The sequence below is a fragment of the Cydia strobilella genome, chromosome 22 (assembly GCF_947568885.1).
Source record: "Cydia strobilella chromosome 22, ilCydStro3.1, whole genome shotgun sequence".
NCBI classification, from domain to species: Eukaryota; Metazoa; Arthropoda; class Insecta; order Lepidoptera; family Tortricidae; genus Cydia; species Cydia strobilella.
Window position 1 is genome coordinate 1,574,650 of NC_086062.1, and position 21,293 is coordinate 1,595,942.

Below are 21,293 nucleotides of genomic sequence, written 5' to 3' on the forward strand. Positions count from 1 at the left end.
ACCTATCGACCTCTCAAGGAAAAACTCAAAGAAAGTTTAACCCCACTTTATCGATATCCACCTCCCTAGGGTGAGCCGCAATACCTCACGAGCACTGCTTACATAAGGGTTATTGCTCCCAGATTTAGGTTCCAGGTTTTTAGGCTTTGAGCTAGAATCGGAGCGCTGCGGATTTCATTTTGAAATGATAGCAAGCCTTTTTTTAGGGTTCCGTACTCAAAAGGTAAAAACGGGACCCTATTACTAAGACTTCGCTGTCGATCTGTCTGTCTGTCACCAGGCTGTATCTCATAAACCGTAATAGCTAGGCGGTTGACATCTTCACAGATGTATTTCTGTTGCCGCTGTAACAACAAATACTAAAAAGTACGGAACCCTCGGTGGGCGAGTCCGACTCGCACTTGTTTAAAGTAAAACTACCTAACTCCAAAACCCCCCAACTATGGTCGAAAAATATCTCAAATATCTTGTAGGTGTGACAACTATTTGAGTCGTAGCTCAAAGGCAAAATATTTGTATAAATGGAAGAAAAAACTCAGACTCTAAGAAGAACATTGGTATTGCGCTTCTACGTATCCCTATGGTGAAATTAATAACCTTATAAGAAAATTCTCTGCATATTCTTCATAATATCGTATTACTGTCTGTCCGTCAGATGGAAATGTTCGAGGAAAACTGACTCCTCCGGGAGTGGGCTTAATGGGACTGCTAATATTTATTCGATGCTTGAAAATGTGTGCGAAGTTTCCAATCCGCACGCAAGGGGAACTTGTGGTTTCTAAGGTCCGACAGATATCTCTAATTCTTTTAAAAATGACCTATCAAATGTATGATGATATTGATGATTTCGCCAGTATCAAAAGTAGGCTTGGAGTAGAGCATGGCGTTGTTCGTATTAAGTAAAGTTTCATCATCATCATCATGTCAGCCGATAGACGTCCACTGCTGGACATAGGCCTCCCCCAGGGCTCGCCACTCCGACCGATCCTGTGCCGCTCGCATCTGGTAGGCCTCCAACGAGATGGAGCGACGACCTGGTGAAGGTCGCGGGAATTCGGTGAAGTAAAGTTTAAATAAATAAATATAAAATGCGGATGCCAAGGACTTAAGCTTAGGGGTAATGATTTTCACCCCTACTTCTTAATTAGGTATGAATTGAATACGAATTGGTCCAGATATACTTAAAAAAAAAGTTAAACTTTCGTTCTACTTTCTGGTATTGGTTTTTAAAAATAAAAGTTTCTACATGGATATAGGTGTCTACCTATAGCCCTTTTTATACAGACATAGGTATGACCTCTTATAAAAAAGCAATGTTTATTAGAACTTGCCCTAATTACAGGTTACATACTACATTTTTTTTTTGTAGTCTACTTTGGTCTCCCACTGCTGGGCAAAAGCCTCCCCTCGTTTTCTCCACTCGACTCTGTCATCGGCATTTTCCCACCATTTTGGGGTAGAATGTGTCCAAGTAGTCCCGCCATCTCCTCTTCGGTCTGCCTGAACCCCGGCCTGCACCGTCTATGGTGCTCCGTGGGTCCCACTCAGTAACCATTTTGGCCTACCTTTCCGTGCATGCGACAGACATGTCCAGCCCAATCCCACTTAAGCTTAGAGGTCTTGACGCCTACATATACTACTCTAGTTCTGGAGCGTAGTTCTTTCCGTGTTTCTGATTCGATCAGTTCTACAAACACCTAATATACTACGCTCCATAGCTCGCTGTTATCAGATAACCCATAAAAACTGAACCCAAGGCACATTACGTCGCAAAATAATGTCAAGTAATCCCAGTGTCCCCACATCATACTTCATTTATCCTACAATCCAAACCTTATCTCAAACTGGGTCAACATCAGTTGTATCGCGTTACTCTCGCTAGAGTGCGTAGAGCGCTAGAGAGCTCTCCGAGAGGCCTAGAGCGCTCAAGCTGTCTAATGGGCTGGCTCTGTGCTTTTTAGCGCGTTTTTTTTACGAGTTTGTTAGAGCACGGTAAGTACTTGGATAAGCTACTTTAAAGTGAGGTGTTTTTAAAGATGTTTTTCATTCAAGATGTTTTATGAAGTGTGTAGAAAGTGATATGTTACTGCAATAGAGCATTTTACTTTTCAAGTACCTTTTTTACACTTATTTTATGATAAGTAATTAAACTTTGGTTTTAAATGAATTTGTTGCACAGTTTCCATTCTGATATTTAACTTAATATTCCATGAACAACGATACATTTACCTAAATTGTTGATTAAAAGTACCCTCAAGAAATACTAAAAAAGTTTATATATAAACTTACTTAGTCATATTTTTTTAAAAACACAAGTATTTTACTTTCCTCTTATTCGAAATAAGAGTAGTGTTTAACTCGGGTGAAAGACACCATTTCAGCCTCGGAATCTAATACCTCGACTGAAATGAGTGCCTTTCATCCCTTGGTTAACAATTTACCTAATACTTGGAACAATTGCTTTTGTATTACTTACAAAACTTGATTCAAAGGTTCACGTGTACATGTAGAATAATGTGCGCGTAATGGAAAGTTTCCACAAAGTTGGAATTGTTCGGAAATTTCAAGAAAGTTTTACAGGAAATGTAGGAAACTTTTATTTTGGAACTGGATAATTTCGATTCCCATATTTTGAAGAAGTTTCCATCTGGAAATTTCGCAATGTTGGAAACTTTCCGACGGCACATAGTACGGATTACGAATAATCTGTAGGTAATTGCTTATCTTTGCATGGAATGTTACAAAAGCAATTATTTTACGCAATCACACATTATTTCTGAATTCAATACTTCCAATGACTGAATTTGGTTGCAATTTTTATATTTGAAAGGCAATCTTTTACATTGTAGAAATGTGTATTTGAATGTAATATTTGGACCACAATAAATGTGGGTCTGCAAAATTCCGTGCGTAAATTGTGAAAATGTAATGTCAAAATATAGGTAGAGTTAAAGAAAAGTCTGCAACGATTTTGATAGCACACGCAGTGCAAGTGTTATTTTAAACATCACACTTGTATGCAATTATGACGTATAAATAACACTTTCACTGCGTGTGCTATCAAAATCGTTGCAGACTTGTCTTGGTCTAACTTAAAGTACATGGTAAATAGTTAAATACCCTGTTTTCAATAGTATTTATGATAAAAAAGACATCTGAGCATCTGGTCTGGCCTCTTTTTGTCCTCTAACACAATAACGCAAGAAATCCAATTTATAGTTTGTCAAAGGACTGTCTCATTTCAAACATAGACAGAGAGAATCATACTATCTTTGTCTTACGCTAGTACTAGCACCCAAAAGAAAGGGATGCGTATAACTTTCCTGGTTGTTACTGACTGACAATAGTTATTTGTTATACAAGGGTGCAAAGTTGTATTTTACCCGAGAGTGTTTTAACACACGAGAAAAATACATTTGCACCCGTGTGTAACACAAAACTTTTCCCCTCACTATAGCGAGGAAAGTGCAACATCCTCAGGCGTTAGATCATCTTCATCAACTGGAATCACTCATTTTTTTACGATATTATAACAAAAAACTCTGGAAATTCTGTACTTTTACGCGAGAAGTTTTTAAGTAAAATTTTTGTTGACAATTTTGACATTTCTGACGTATGAAATGTCAATGATGCGTTTTGAAATTGCATCGACTTAACTTGTGCGTTCAGAATTATATTTAACATTATGGAATTTTAAGGTTTATGACTTAAAATCATTAAATAAAGCTAAATCTGGTATTTTTTATTACATTCTCAAACCATTTATTTAATGATAATTAATATCGAACGAACCATTATTATGAGCGTTTAACGTTTTGTTATCTGTCAAGCTACTTAAACACGCTCCATCCAAGGTCAAATTACTTTCCCCACTAGCGGATAAAATGCGTTTTTCCCCGCTTGTTTTAAAGGATAAAAGACGGCTTTCCGAGCAAGTGAGGGGAAAATTGGTTTGAGCAACTATAAATACAATTCAACACAACAACGTTCGATTATTTTTCTCATTTACTCGACCTTTTAATCGAATAAAAAAGCAAGTCTTGTCATAGGCTAGACAAATGCATGGAGACTGTATAAAGGAGCCAAATCTCTATGTATGAAAAGTGTCCATCAAAAAACAGTAATTAGGCGGCGCCATCATACACCAAAATACTACCAAAAACAACCTACGTAATTTGGTCGGGTTATTTGTTGCCTTATATGGTTCATGTTATACTCATGTCCCAGAGCCTAACTAGCGCCACCGGAGAGATTAGGAACTATTATTTAAAGCTTAACGCGGTCACTTTTACAACAATTCTGCCATAAGAGATTGCGATCCTTTCTATACCATCCATAGACAAATGAACGAGGACCTGTCATGGCCGACAATCTGCCTGTCAGGTTGGCAACATTCATCATTCAAGTTCACACTTTTGTTTTATCTATTGTCTGTGGGTAAAACAAAAGTGTAGCCGGTGAAACAGGCGCGGCAGAAGGCGCGAAATTCAATTTTTATATGGGACGTAACCCTTGGCGCCTACATATATTTTTACATTTGCCGCTTTTTTTTTACTGACGGAAATGGCTTTACAGACTTTAACTACTACACTAGTTCTTTAATTAATAATACGTTTTACCATACAACTTATTATTATTAAGTAAGAAAGCTCCTATACTGAGTGAGCTTACTTATTTCTCTATAAACATAAACATAAAAATAATTTATACCAAAAACACGTGGCATGCATACATTCATACAAAACAAAGACTTACAAAATAGTGACGTTTTACACGTGCCTGAACTAGGGTACCCTGTGTTACAAGCGAGAAATATGGCATTGTTAATGGAAATTAAATTTCACTTACAAAATACACAGCAATAATACTATAATTTAGCAATTTAATACATACATCTATGCCGAATTAGAGGGTGTGAACGTAATATTTGGACCACAATAAAAGCCTAATATGAATGTCGTCATATCACGCAAGCCAGGCCCATACAATCGTGCTTATCGGTAATTATCGTATTTCACATTCACACATTTCACACAAATGGTGAGCTAATGGGGTTGGCAACTGTCAAAGGTTTACAGAGATGGCGCCATCATAGCTTGCCCCTTTTTAGGGTTCCGTACCTAAAGGGTAAAAACGGGATCCTATTACTAAGACTCCGCTGTCCGTCTGTCCGTCTGTCACCAGGCTGTAACTCATGAACCGTGATAGCTGGACAGCTGAAATTTTCACAGATGATGTATTTCTGTTGCCGCTATAACAACAAATACTAAAAAGTACGGAACCCTCGGTGCGCGAGTCCGACTCGTACTTGGCCGGTTTTTTCTATGATATTTGGCTTAAAGGGCTGGCATACAGGGCATTAAAAAAATAAAAATTTGACGCAATTCTATGGATTGACAGGGTAAGCTATGCTGGCGCCATCTGCTAAACACTTTGAAAGAAAGAAAGAAAAGAAAAAGCATTTATTAGCACAACATAACAAGACTAAAACTAGAAATAATTAAACAGAATGAGGTTGCGCTAAATGGTCCTTACTCAGCTTGGTGTCACGGTGTGAGCCAACATGGCACACTCCGCGACGCTGATTTTCAGTAATAGATGGACTAGTAAACACAATGTAAAAATATAAATAAGGGAAAGCTTAAATACAAATAACAATCAAATTACTTAATTAAAAATAGACTATACCTAAGTCTTATGAATGTTCGTGTGTATGTATGTATGTAAGTGTCTATGCGATTTGTGTCAATAATAATAATTGTCTTCATAAAGCACGTGCCTTCCTAAACCTTGACGTTGGCGGAATCATCGACAATATCGATGGAGCCATAATACCCAAAGATGGATTGATTGATATGCTAGTGTAAGTATATATTTAAGGAGATGTAAAAGGTCCCCATGCCAGCTGGCAGGCTGTCACTTTCTAAAAACAAATTAGGCTATTCAGATCACGGTACAAAACGTAACGAAAATGAAACTTCAAAGATAAACTGTGTGAACTAAAAGTTCGAAAAGCATTCTTTGTTTGTTATGTGGGAATAAAACTTGTTGCGTAAGAGTATCGATGGAGTTTCACTTTGAAAGCGAGAGCTGTATGGGGAGCTGGGGACATGAAAAGCAAAGTGAAGCAGCTTGCATAAATGGGGCATTTTCTATGAAAAGAGACCTTATTGTCGATGGCGCTTACGCCGCACAGCGTCGCGCGACATTGTATTTATAGTTTGTCAAAGGTCTGTCTCATTTCAAACATAGACAGAGAGAATCATACTATCTTTGTCTTACACTAGTACTAGCACCCAAAAGAAAGGGATAAGTATAATTTTCCTGGTTGTTACTGACTGACAAATTGGTTTGACCAACTATATATCGGAGCATCATTTATAATGGCGTAAGCGCCATCGACAATAAGGTCCTTTTTTATAGAAAATACCACAAATAGGTACCGTATAACCAGCCAACTATACTCCAGCGGGCTAAGCACGGTCGCATTTTTATTGCTTGTCACCATGCCTGTCACGTTCTAACAAGTATGTAAGTGCGAAAGTGACAGGCGTAGTGACAAGCGATAAAAATGTCACCATGCTGCATGATGCCGATGCTGCATATTCCGTGCGTTGCTAAGGTACTGGAAAATGGGTTGTGTCAGAGACTGGCAGCATTCGTAAATAAGACAAATACACTGTCCGACCGGCAATATGCGTACAGGTCCGGCCGCTGCACTACCGACCTAGCGCGTGAAGCCATACGCAAGGTCATGGATGCCCTGGAGAGGAAACAGCAAGTTGCGATGCTGTGCTGTGACCTTTCCAAGGCATTCGATGTGGCCGACCACAGCATCATCGCCGCCAAGTTGCTACACTACGGCATACGTGGCAAAGCTCATAGCCTCCTCACAGATGCGTTGCGTAGCCGATCCCAAGTTGTGGTGGGAGATGGAGGATTAGCTAAGTCCGATCCGCTAACTACATCTATGGGAGGCCCAGGGATCGTCGGTTTCGAATATTCTGTTTTCCCTGCTACTGAATGATCTGCCCGAAGCAATGACAACAGCCGACATCCTAATGTATGCAGATGATGTTGCAGGTGTTATAACGGCGCCAAATGTGGATCACTTGGAGACCTGTCTCAACGACGCCGCGAACCAGTTATCTCGGTGGTTTAGCCTAAACGGCCTAGCGCTCAATTTAACCAAGACTCATTTTATCCATTTTCAAGTCGGTGGCCGCACACCGAGACCCCTAAAGGTTCGCGCTGGCGGCGTATGTTTGCAGCAGGTAAAGTCGACCACATTCTTGGGTTTCGAAATCGACCGAAAGCTGTCCTGGGCTCCCCATATAGATAAGCTATGTGGGAAGCTAGGGGGTGCATGCTTCGCACTGCACCGCCTCGCTCGAGTCGTGCCGAGACATGTGGTGCGGACATGCTACTTTGCAACCATCCACTCGCAACTTCAGTATGGCACAGAGCTGTGGGGGCGCGCCGCGGACTGGCTGCGCGCGTTCCGACTCCAAAAAAGAGCCGTGCGCGCGGTGATGCAGCTGTCCCAAGATACCTCCGTAAGGCCCTACTTCAAGGAACTTGGTATACTAACCTTGCCGTCCCTAAGAATATTACAGATTGCCACGTACGCCTACAAAAATATGTGCCATTTTAAAAAACGCTCCGACTCAGCCCGCGTGCTTCGTCACCCGAACAGGCTGTTGCCGGTAAAGCGCCGACTAGCGAGATCGGAGAAGATAACTCACGTGATGTGCCCGACTGTATATAACAGGTTGCCAGTGTCAATCACCTCGGCTCCTTCTCTAGCTTGTTTTAAAAAGAAATTAAAAAAATGGCTTCTCGAGCACACATTTTACAGTTTCGACGAATTTTTAAAAGTTTAAATTATGAGTTATACCTAGTGTATAATTATTATAATTATTTATATGAATGATTATTGCCTATATTATTAATCAACTTTTATATTCAATATTTTTTGTAAATAACTGACATGTAATATTAATATTATACAATAAATGATTATGATTATGATTATGCATTTCAATTATGGTCCGCAAGTTTAACGCGAAATTTTATTGTCCACGATACTCCTAGCATCCGTCTCCAGACTCTCCAGCACCACATCTCCAACGCGTCAACTTTCTTCTCTGTTTCACGAAGGGTCTATGTCTCCGACGCATAGATAATAAACGAAAATGAAGTACTTATAAATACAAATGTTCTTTTTGGTTTTATCTGAGTTTTTTCTTCTATTTATAAAAATATGTTGCCAATGTTGCCATAGAAATACCACATTTAAATAATAGTCACATCTGAATGAAGATATTCGAGTAAATTTTTGGCCATAGTTGGGTGCTTTTGGACTAATGGTTTTAGGGTACATACTTAAGTCGGCGATCCAAAGACGGACATGTAATGATAATTGTATGTGTGAAAAAAAAGTTATGTAAATAATTTAAAGGGGTGCACACTGCACAGGGTGCACTTTTGCTTCAAATAATATATGTCGTCTGATATAATCAAATGTGAAAAAATTTTTTTTGATAGATAATCCCTTATAAGTACTTTTAATCGTTTTACTTTATCCGAAAAATAATATGTTTTTATCCTTTAGGAACATAAAGCTACCTAACAAGCCTAACCTAACCTACGCTTTATTCCCCAGTGTAATATTTTCACGGATATCACACTAAATCAATAGGTAGGTAGGTTAGGTTCGTTAGGTAGCTTCAAATGCCCGAAGGGCAAACCGCTCAAAAATAGGAGCCCCGCAAAGCGGGGCTCCGTCTAGTTAAGTTGAGTATTCAACATTTTTATAATTCAACATTCTGAAATTCAACATTTTGGGAATCCAACATTTTGAGAATTCAACATTTCGAGATTCAACATTTTGATGTACCTAAAAAAGTTCTAATTTCGTGCGCTGTTAGAGATAAGTTAAGCAATTACTATTAAACATAAAATGGCTGTAAACTGAAGTGCTTTAGTCCATTACGAGATTTATTATACTCACAAAGCTATCCATACTGGATCGTAATAAGAAAATGCTTTGTAAGTTGTAAGAAAGTGGGTTCCTAAAGTCAAAGTTATTAAATTAAGTAGTTCAATATAGTTATGTTTAGTTTTCTTTGCTAGCAAACTTTTTTCTTTGAACTATATGTTCGCCTTCGTCGTTCAGAATTTTGAAAGAATGAATGAAAATATCTTTATAAAATGATTTGCCGCATATGTCAATACTCCGGGCAGCAATCAGATTTTGACACTTGCGGCAGCAATGCACTCCGCGCCGCAATAGGTACTGCAGCAGTAATGCTCGTGCAGTTAGAATCCGAACCGTACCTTTTTCATGTCAGAAACTGTTTAGAGTTAGACCACGAAAAGTCTGCAACGATTTTGATAGCATACGCAGTGCGTTTTTTATAGTCAAACTTCTATGAAATTATGATGTATATAGGGTTACCAGATACAAATTTTGAATTTCCTGACAAAATTCCTGATTTGCGAATATTTTTCCTGACGCTCATATCGGTGAGGTGACGACGGGGGGTCTAGCCGTAAGCGATATCTATGTACAGTCGCCATCAGATATATTGGAGCGGCCGAGGCTCTCACAATTATCTGAACACGCCTATATTGTCAAGGCGTTAGAGTGCGTGTTCAGATATTTTTGAGCACCTTGGCCGCTCCGATATATCTGATGGCGACTGTACTTATGCTTGAGTTAAGATATGTTAATTAATACTAACCAAGTTATTAATAAAGTTAAGTTGACCTCATTGTTATTTTTTTACATTGTTTAAATCTGTTTTGGATTAATGTAAGTAATTTTTTTTATAATGTATATTTATTGTTTATTTTTAGGTGCATTATCAAAAAGTCTGTTAATTCATTAAGTTTCCTGACATTTTTGTATTCCGACCGGATTTCTGGAAAACGGCCAAAATTCCTGATATGTCAGGAAAATTCCTGACGTCTGGTAACCCTAGATGCATAATAACACTTGCACTGCGTGTGCTATCAAAATCGTTGCAGACTTTTCTTGGTCTAACTCTAACGCTTTAAAATTGTTTACATACTTTATTTCATCAAAAAATTAGTCATGGATTTGTCTTGCTCGCAAACGGCCTTGAGATCTCATTGGGTAGTTGCGGCGTAACGGACTGCAATTATTTATACACTTTTTGCTAAGTGCATGTTGCAATTTGTCGTGGCTACTGTCTATGGGTGGTATAGAAAGGATGCCAATCTCTTATGGCAGAATTGTTGCAAAACAGACCGCTTTCAGCTTTAAATAATAGTGCCTAATCTCTCCGGTGGCGCTAGTTAGGCTCTGGGACATAAGTATAACATGAACCATATAAGGCAACAAATAACCCGACCAAATTACGTTGGTTGTTTTTGGTAGTATTTCGGTGTATGGTGACGCCGCCTAATTACTGTTTTTTGATGGATACTTTTCATACATAGAGATTTGGCTCCTTTATACCTATACAGTCTCCATGCTACTGTCGTTTTGTAAACGTTTTTGACAGGCAGGCATGTTATCAATCAATCTTTTATAGATAAAAAAAGTGTGTGCATGTAATCTTTACGCGATTGAAGTTAAACTTACGTTTATCGCTATGTTATGTTGGCACTATGACGTGTGTCCGATTGTGCGTGTGTCACTACTGAGCGTTACTTCCGTCAGAAAACAAAGCTGAGTTACCCTCTAGTCGCGCCCAAAGAAGTTTCAAGTACGTCAATAATATAAGTAATATACATGTCAAAACATTATATCTTATAGGATCACACGGTATTATTTTACAAATGAGATATTACTGATCCTTACGAGTAGGTAACTAGTATAAGTAAATTATTGTATTGATTCAAATTTACTGAAATTTATTTTAAGTCGAATACAAATAATCATTCATTATTACATTTAATTATGATGATATAATTTCAATTTAATCATTCCAATTTGATGATTTTATTATAATGATTAATATGGTTGCTCTTGCGCATGACGTGATAAAGCGTCCATTTGTACCAATGTGCTATGTCAGAAAGTGACGTATAATCCCATATCGTACGCGATATGTGTGTTATAAATATACTATACAAATACATATAAAATTAATAGTTTAGAAATGATAAAAAATAATAATATAACTACTTATATATTTTACTGGCTTATTTATGAAAGATAATCATAATTATTAGTTATTTTTCTACATACAACCGTAGTGTTTGTCCTCCCTTTCTAAGATAAATAAAGAAAACCTATTTTCTTGGATAACTTTATCGTTCTTATGTTATCTACACGAACTGATAAAGCTACATCACTTGTCAATATCCAATATTGAGAGATGAGAGTACGGATGGTATAGAAAGGATGCACATCTCTTTAGGCAGAATTGTTGCAAAAGTGACCGCTTTCAGCTTTAAATAATAGTTCCTAATCTCTCCGGTGGCGCTAGTTAGGGTCTGGGACATAAGCCATATAAGGCAACAAATAACCCGACCAAATTACGTAGGTTGTTTTTGGTAGTATTTCGGTGTATGGTGGCGCCGCCTAATTACTGTTTTTTGATGAACACTTTTCATACATAGAGATTTGGCTCCTTTGTATAGTCTCCATGGATGAGAGATAAAGATAACACTGTCATAAGTCATAACATAGGAATGGATTGGCTAAGTAGGCTAATGTCTTTTATACACACTGTTTTTTTTTTCGATAATTTTAAGGGTGCATTCCGCGGGCTAAGCACGGTCGCGTTTTTATCGCCTGTCACCATGCCTGTCACGTGTTGATATATAACACGAACGCTGCTCGCACTATTAGTGCTTGAGAAAGGAGACCTAGGCTCTCCGAAACATGTCGCGCGAGTGACTAAAACAAGTGAGTCTAAACCGTAAAATAATTTAATGTTAGTATGTCTCACAGCAGTTTTAATTCGATAACAAATTATGTCAAAATATTTTCAATAATATTATATCCAGAGAGGGAAACGAGGATTAAGTTTGTATGAAAAGGATTTCGCGCTGCCGCGATTATCCTCTTTAAGATAAATAAAGAAATTTGCCGTTTTGCCGTTTTTTGCGTAATGGTACGGAACCGTTCGTACGCGAGTCCGACTCGCACTTGGTCAGTTTTTTTTCAATTCAATTCAATTCAATCTTTATTTGCAACCAAGTAGATACAGTTTACACAAATACACATGCAACTTAATGCTAGGTAGGTACATACATAACTACTAAGACCCGGTAAGGGCTTAGCAAAGTAGGGTTTTAAAGTGGGGTTTTTCATAGAGATTTGACATTAAAGATCACATTTCCACACTGTGACATTATCATTTGATAAGGTATTTACCTTGCAGAAATGGCTTGGTCCGACTCTAGTGATAACCAAAACATAAGCCAAATAACAAAGTTGAAAGCTATTCTTAATTTAATTAAACATTACATTTCAATTTTGTAATAATACTCACTTCGGAAGCCCATGAAACGTGCCTAGTGTCCGCCAATACGCTTCTTTCCATTATAAGAAAGACAGTAAAAACCAATCACGACACCATCACTGCACTATCCAGGCAAAAAACACACAAAAAACTAAATCGATATTCGAAAAAAGAATTCGTTTCGTCACCGCGTCTTAAATCGTAACTCGGAAGACGCGTTCGATTTTAGAAAACCGCAAAAAACTAGGTAATTATAATTACCAGCGTCCGCAGCTCGTGAAGCCGACTGACTCACTGCTATGTGCTATCGTGAGCAGACACTATGTAAATCTCTATTGTTCTTCAAAGAAATTAGTTTTCTTAACCGCTTTTACTGACTGCATCAGCTGATAGCGATAAACTGACGCTCGAGTGGCTTACTAGAGCGAGGGGACGCGATAACCGAGATAATTTGCGTCAGATAGTTGATATATTATCTTCCTTTGCATGCACGGATAAGCTGAAAATATTCAATTGACACTGGTCTTTGGCCGCTTTCAGTCCAATTTAGCACTAACTAGGTAAATTGGGTCATATCGTGACTCATACGTTGCAACTAAGGTGTTACATTCACGTTTTAAATTGAGTAATAATAGCACACGCTATAAACACTAAATACACACGCAACTGTCAATAGGAATTGGAATCCGAACACTGAACTTTAAAAAAGTAACAAATTAAAAAATGCGTTTGAAAATGGAACGCGCGCGAAGATGGTTGTTTTGTTTTTAATTTTCGAGTGGTGTGGCTGCGTGGCGCCGGCCGACTGTGGAAACCGCTGTGGGAGTGGTGGTCGGTGGTGGGATCAATACCACAGTCTAGGGCGTACGCACGTTCACCAAACCAAAGAGGATATAATACGATAGAGCGGTACTGTCATAGTAAATTTTGTAACCACAGTAAATTCACTGGCATCTATCGACACACTTTAAAACTATAAATGTAGATTTATAAAAGTATGATAAAATGTATTTAAATATGGAAATGATTTTTTTTATTTGCATTAATTATTTTTGTATGATTTTGACCCATTTCTTTCACTGATATGCGTTTAAATTGTTAAATAACAAACGAAACTGCTAACGCCCTCTATACGAGAGTAGGCCAAAGGTAGTGGCGTCATCTGATCGAGAATCAAATTTTCTTGATTTTTGAGGCACGTTTTTTCCTTTGTAGCTATTACGGAGTTATATCTATCTTTGACCAAACTTGCTGGCCAGTTTTATAGACGGCCAGTATAAAGCTGACCATAATTTAGATATCATTTCAAGATTATTGAGGTCATATAGAGGGACAGCCGAGCCGTAAGGTTATGTGAATAATGGCGGCTATATTCGGGATTATTATAGGCGTACACGGAAAAGTAGATAGTTTTTAATGGCTTTTTTGTGTGTTTATTGCGAGGCCGCACGTGTTTGGGTTTGTATAGCGGCTGGCATTAAATTTGATCTGCGTTTTTGCTGTGGTTTTTAAGAAACCATAATCTAAGCTTCAAACTTCAACATTTATTCAGCAAATAGGCCAGGGCACTTTTACACATCAACATTAAATTTAAAGCCTGACCAGAATTATATGATCACGCGCCATGTTGCGGAATTTCACTGGAACTAATTGTTTCATACTATACTGAACTGAACTGAATGAACAGCGCCCTCTTGACAATGATCATAAATTACTGGTCAGGCTTTACATACAAGCAAAAAAGAATACATGTATCAACAATTATAAAATGCAACTAACTGCAACTACCAATTCAAACTAACGTATTACAATTACTTAGAGATTTATAAGGTCTCCTAATGTCGAATAACGTAAAAAAACTATAATAATAATAATAAAAACACTCAATTCAGACAAAATTCCATAGAACAATAAGGTAGGTTACGTGCGGATATTACAATTTTCTTGCTTTAAAAAGAAATAGCATTTATTTACATAAAATATATATACAATGGTACTACTAAACTAAATTAATAAGTAGGGCATTGTACCAAGGATGCTGGCGGCATTTCCTCGCTGTATCGCAATGCTGATACGTTGTGCGAGGAAGCCGCCAGCTCTTCGTTCACCAGTTACGTCAACCAGACGCTTCGCGATTTCTCCAAACAACTTGTGCGCGCTGGGACCCCAAGGACTTAGAGTTTCAACTCCAAATAGTACAAAATTATACTCTCTACCGAGGCTCTTATATTTATTACGTTTTAAAATTCCAGCGCTTTCCGCCCCTCCGCTTGGAGGCGGAACGGTGCCAGTGTGTTTATGCAGGGAGCATCCCACACCAACATCCATCCCAATCTCCAAGGAACTAAGGACACCCGGGGCCGAAGGGGCCCGTTTATCAAAAGCTTAGCTTGTAATACAAGTGGAAGTTCCTTTCTAACAAAAGCTGTCCAAAAGGGACTTTCACTTGTATTACAAGCTACAAGCTTTTGATAAACGGGCCTCTTGCCATCATCTCTGATAATGTCCTGAAATAAATACTATTCATTCATTCATTCATTCATTCATTCATAATGCCAATCGGTTCAAGAAGAGTAGGCACATTGATGGTGGCAAGAGACCGACAGATTTAGCAAGGCATTCTTGCTGCTTAGAGTCAAGTTGAAACCTACTGTTTCAAAGCTTTATTGGTTTGATGACCGGTCTGGCCTAGTGGGTACCCTGCCTATGAAGCGGATGGTCCTGGGTTCGAATCCCGGTAAGGGCATTTATTTGTGTGATGAGCCTTATTGAGCTTACCGTGGGACTTAGTCAATTTGTGTAAGAATGTCCCTATAATATTTATTTATTTATTGTAAAAACTATAGTAAAATAAATCCATTCTTAAATTGAATATTGTTTACAGGAAAGACGCCCGTTTTGTGGAGCGTTTCTGACCCGGCTGAAAACGATAAAGAATTAATGCAACCGGGAGGCCGATTCTAATTAAACAATTCGTTATGGTTTCGATCTGGTTTTGACACGGCCTTGACGATCATCTTCGTGATTGGCGCGCATTTCACGCACGACACTTTATTTCGCATGCACTAATCAGTGACCGATCTCTAAAGTCGTATCAAAATAAGATCAAAACCGTAACAAGTTGTTGAACCTGAATTAGGCTCCTGATAACATGCTCAGCCGGATATTAACTATTAACATTTAACACATGTGAGCTACCGGCCTCCCGCGTTAATATTTGAAACCCCAACACGCGTCGTTGAGGTTTATAGCGCGTTAAATATTAAGTATTAATGACAACGTTCATTATGAGTTTATGTGTACGTCGTCGGAATTGTGTGGTATTTTCACGCAATAGAGGAACCTACTTTTGGTTCATTAAGGGTCCCCGGCAAGCTCGGTTCTCAATACAAACGTTCCGCTCTCATTTTAAATCGACTAGGTTCAAAAGATAACCATAAAACACAAAAAAACGAATTAGTGCCATAGGGCACTCTCTAGCGGTTGCGACATCGACATCCTATTCAACATCGGATCGGACAATGTGAAAACGCTCAAAGTGTTAAATGCCAAATTACCGTATTTAGTTATACCTACGTCCTAACCTAACTCTTAACATACTGCAACATCTTAAAAGCCTCGAAAACTTTATATAAAGTTGTGTAAAATTTCAACTCTCCAGGCTGACAGGATTAACGACCTCTACTCGTATAACTACTAAAACGTCGTATCTCCATACCAGTGCCATACTTACATACGACCTACGATTATAACTACAGTAACAATACAATTGTTGTATCTTTATACGAAACTCATATTAACATATGACCTTTTGAAAGTTACAACTTTACTAGTGCCACTGCCGTTAGCCTAGCGTAACTATCTCAGTAGAAAAAGATCGTATAAACCTATAAAATCCATATAGTTTTAGTACGTTTCAGTTTGAACTGTGTAATACGACTAAATATAAAAGTCGTAAGTGGGTATGGGGTTGATAAGTTTTTAAAGCTTTTTGTTTCGGTTGATAGTTGACCGCAGTGCGAATGCTAAATACATAATAATGAATGTTATTTGCTGGCTAAATAGTAAATTGTGTTGTTGGTCTCACATAGGTGTAGTCACCTGTGTTTTTGGCGGTTTTTCTTAGGATTCTCAAAATAGGCATTTAGTGTTTTCGAGTTTTCTAACTTCAAAACGGTGATTTTATTCCACGTCGGTAGCAAACATGCACATGGCCCGCCTGATGGTGTTACAGTAGCCTATGGAAGCCTGCAACTTTTGAGGATTTTTGACTTAAAATTAAAAACTACCTAAGATACGAAACTAAAACACAAAATGTATGTATGTATGTATGTATGTAAAATGTATAATTTTGGTGCAATAAAGAATATTTACTTACTTACTTACTTACTAAAACACCATTTGCACAATTTTTTGCCAAAAAAAACGTGATATTTGGTGATATTCGGCTTCCCCCAGGGAATCATAATACTTAAAATTAATTAAATAAAGAAAAGAAAACCTTACCTAGAATATGTTAGATGACAAATTTTCATTAATGATACCATTAATGAAAATTTGTCGTATAACCTAACATCTAATAGATCAGGTTTATTTTTAGGATCAAATGTCTATATGGGACCCATTGCATTAAAGCAATACAAAAGTCAGAAATGATAGTCAAAGTCCGACAGTCGTACTTCACTCGCGAAACGCTTCTAACAAAACGATAAGTGAACGTGACGTCAAGTTCACTGAGAGCCCATTTTGAATGTACGGACAAAAAAAGAAAATTTATGCGTTTATGTATATAGTTGCCGTACAATCTTTTTTTGGATAAAATGTAAGAAATCGAATGGTACCCTTACTTTTTTCCTTTTTGGAAGTCGAAAAAATACTTAAATTTTGAAACTCCCAAGTCCTGTATTTTTGTATGATTTCCATATATTCTTTTAATATCTACAAAGATGTTACTAGATTTTGTTATAAAATTCAACATGTGTCATCATCCCTATTAAAATAGTGCTCCTATTTTGGAAGTCGGTTAAAACAACTACTTAAACTAAGTCGTTACGTTATTCATTTAGTCTAGTTTTAGTTTTCGTGTATAAGTTCTTTGAAAATATTTACTTGTTTAACTCGTAATTGATATTTTCGTAATCTGATTAAATAACAAAGGTACCTACTATATACTAAACTAATAAGTAATAGGTAAGTAAATCTAACTTCGAGCCGATACATTTGGCATCACAATCGAATCGATAACTCCGCATATGCCTGGCAGCACTTTAAATCTGGCAACTTTCTGGCTGACACATCGCCGTCAACTTAAATTGGACTTTAACACTGCGTGACTAGGTAGCTTTTTGATTGTGTCGAATCTAGATACGTTTGAGCCCACTCTCATATTGCTGGCAATGTAGATTGGACTTTAACTCAGAGTAACAAGGTAGCTTTTTGAGTGTCTTTAATTTGGCTTGCTCTCATATCGCCGTTAAACTTATATTGGTCTTTAATTCACAGTAATAAGGTCGGTTTTGGAATTGTGTTAAATTTTTGCATAGTGAGGTGAATTATTGGTAATATTGGATAAGTTCGATGGATCTGAATCCAAAGTTCGTAAGACTTTTTACATTAAAATATAAGGGAATTGGTAAAATGGGCTTGCATACAAAAATAACATTATTAATTTAATAAAACGTGTGAATTAATAGTTTTTACATACCTATAGGCCAAGCAACATGAAGAGGGAAATCTTGGAACACAATTTTTGTCTAACTTTGGTTGGACTAGTTAGGAGGTAAATATATAAAAAGTCCCCGGCCGTAGCCCATGAGCCAGAGGGGAGAGGAGGGTTCGAATGTCCCATTTTTAGGTTCTTCACTTCATATCTTGGAAACTTTGCGTCTTAGCGACATGACTACTTACACAAAACGAAAGCTGATAAATTTAGTCAAATGTTTCGATATCTTAAATACTTTTCGAGATATCCGCTCTTGAAAGTATATTTGGGGCTCTAAATTTTATTACATTACATTATACCTACAAAAGGATATCCTGAGCCTGATTCAGATTTAGCAACTGGTTACGGTTCTGAGCTTATTTTGATACGACCTTAAAGATCACTCACGCTGATTGGTGCATGCAAAATGAAGTTAAAGTCGTGCGTGAGATGCGCGCCAGTCGCCAAGACGATCGTGAAGGTCGTATCAAAACCAGTTCACAACCATAACAAGTCCGCCTAACCGCTTTCTATATTCTATTCTATCACCGCACCGCTTGCCGTCGGCGCAGTGTGCGGCTTAAGAGGAATTTCCTCCCGCGGACGCTTCGGCTGTGGAATGAGCTCCCTGCCGAGATATTCCCGATGGGCTACAGTATGGGGTTCTTCAAAAAAAGAGTGTACAGGTTTTTAAAGGGTCGGCAACGCGCATGTAATATCTCTGGTGTTGCAGGCGTCCATAGGCTACGGTGACTGCTTACCATCAGGCGGGCCGTATGCTTGTTTGCTACTGACGTGGTATAAAAAAAGTTGTTTAATTATTAGATTTGGTTGTATCTCAATATCTTTTTATCTTCTTTTCGTACCTGAATACTAAAATTCTTATTTACCTATTCCGTGTACAATAAAAAGAGAAATATCAATAACCAAAGTGTAATCAAATAAATCACTTTCAGCAATGTCCCGCCTTCGGCCCAATATGTAGCCACTCGCTAGGGTGTGAGAAAATGGGACACAATGGAGCTGGGACTGTTTTTGACAAATTACTGGAAAAAAAGGCCTTTGTTAAAATGTTGCGCGGTTTTTTGTATGAACGAGTTTTTTAGGTATTTCGCCGTATATAGAAAAGCTAACAGCCTCTGAAAAAATACACAGCTATTCTGTTGCCGCTATAACAACAAATACTAAAAACAGAATAATATAAATATTTAAGTGGGGCTCCCATACAACAAACGTGATTTTTTTGCTGTTTTTTTCCGTAATGGTACGGAATCCTTCGTGCGCGAGTCCGACTCGCACTTGGCCGGTTTTTCAGAAAGCTTTAACCTAGTTGTGAAACTGCTTACAAATTTTGTGGTCCTGCCGTATTGTGCCACTATCCACTTCATACAATTTCGAAGTTTATCATGGCACTTTCATAACTCTGTTACCCTAAAACTACCCAAATACAGGGTGCTTTTGTTATCATTGACCAAACTCTGAGGGGTGAATATATGTAGATCATACTGAACCTAAGTAAGGAACTAGCAACTAGCAAATTGTCATCGTCTACGGAGCTTGAATATTTTTTAACGTTATGGGATCGGTTCCCGTTTATTAACCCTATAATTGTTCATTGTTATTTTTTGTGCCATATTTCTTTTAATTCTGTAAAGCCGCTGTTATCCGTATTCCGCATTTCTTTACGGCATTTTCAAATTTCTAATTGCCCCTAATTGTCAGGCGAAATTAATATTCGGCATTAAATTTTGGCACCTATCACCCGTTGAAACAGCCGTTATCGTCCATATTCTCCATCTCATTAATCCATTTCTTTCCTTCTACAGCTAAATTTATACGCCGTTATCTTTCGCATGTACACCCTTCACGCTAGTGCGGAAAGCGGACAGTCAGAAAAATAATTTGTCTTGGTTATAATAATTTTTTAATTCCATGTGTAGATTTTTTTTGGTGTTTTATGTTAAATTTAGTGAAGTGCTTAACAAATTATACGTGTTGTGCAGAACTATTTGTTTTACTGCAGTACATACTACCTACTACCACGGTAGGTGTGTTCATTACCGGGTCTAACGCGATTAAATTTCATTATTTTACCTTTTTTCCTACGTTTCAACTAAGTTTCACTAGCTGTGGCCACGGAAGACTACTACGTCCCAGCAAATGTGATGTTGAGATATTGGTAAACAAAAACTACCCGACATTAGTTTATATAAATGTTCGGTGTAGACAAAAAAAAGGTAAAATGAAAAAAAATTAAAAATAAAAAGCAAATAAAATAAAAAGGTAAAATAATGAAAATAGCGTTAATAAATAAATAAATAAATAGCGTTAGACCCGGTAATGACACTAATTATGTGTACAGTCGCCATCAGATATATCGGAGTGGCCAAGGTGCTCACAAATATCTGAACACGCCCCTATTGCCAAGGCGCTAGGTGCGTGTTCAGATATTTTTGAGCACTTCGGCCGCTCCGATATATCTGATGGCGACTGTACAAAACGCGAGAGTTTAAAGTGTTGTTTGTACATATTTGGTTCAGTAAAAACATTGCTACTTGGCCACTGTCTGCTTCACTCCAGGAAACTTGGCATTTCTAATTAAAACCAGCAAACCGTACTTTCCCGTCTATTCAAGAAGTTAAGCCTAAAGCTCTATTATAAGCTGTGGGACCGGAAAGAACCTTATTTCCTTCCACAAAGCTAGTAATGTAATAAGTTCTTCAACGGGGGCATGAAAAACGAAGTTGGCGTGATAGAAGTATTACAGAATAAAATTAATAAATATTATGTACTTAAATTACTCGTCTCAATTTCTCGAGTATATGCAAAACTTGATATACCTAAAATATTATAGACAAAACGTACAAACACATTTATTTTCGATAAAATTCACTTCAAAAATCTGTAAGTATCCTTAGATTTGTTCCTTACACACCTTTTTTAAAGACAAAGAGGATTATTTCTTTCTAGCAATATCTCTTGAAGACCCCTATTCGAAATTATAATATTGAAAAACTTATCCAACGATATCCCACACTATAGGGTTGAAGCGAAATAGTTATTTATTCGCACGAGTATCGTACAACGTTTTACAGTACATATGGCCCTTTAAAGTTTCGACATATGCACGAAAAGTGCTCTTTTACGCA

At 37.7% G+C, this 21,293-nt stretch overlaps 1 protein-coding gene and 1 long non-coding RNA gene across 7 annotated transcripts in view; both read right to left on the reverse strand.

Moving 5' to 3' along the window:
- Positions 1-21,293, reverse strand: part of LOC134751553 (uncharacterized) — a 238,986-nt gene that overhangs the window by 203,592 nt on the left and 14,101 nt on the right. The window lies entirely within an intron of this gene.
- LOC134751536 (uncharacterized) overlaps positions 1-21,293 on the reverse strand; it is an 82,080-nt gene that overhangs the window by 45,339 nt on the left and 15,448 nt on the right. Inside the window, exon 1 of one of the 6 annotated variants that reach the window (XM_063686980.1) lies at positions 12,474-13,306. The exons of the other annotated variants lie outside the window; for them this stretch is intronic. Within the exon in view, the coding sequence (XP_063543050.1) occupies positions 12,474-12,524 (51 nt within the window). The 5' untranslated portion in view covers positions 12,525-13,306. Of the gene's footprint in view, positions 1-12,473; positions 13,307-21,293 lie in introns of those variants that run through there. 6 annotated transcript variants of the gene reach the window in all.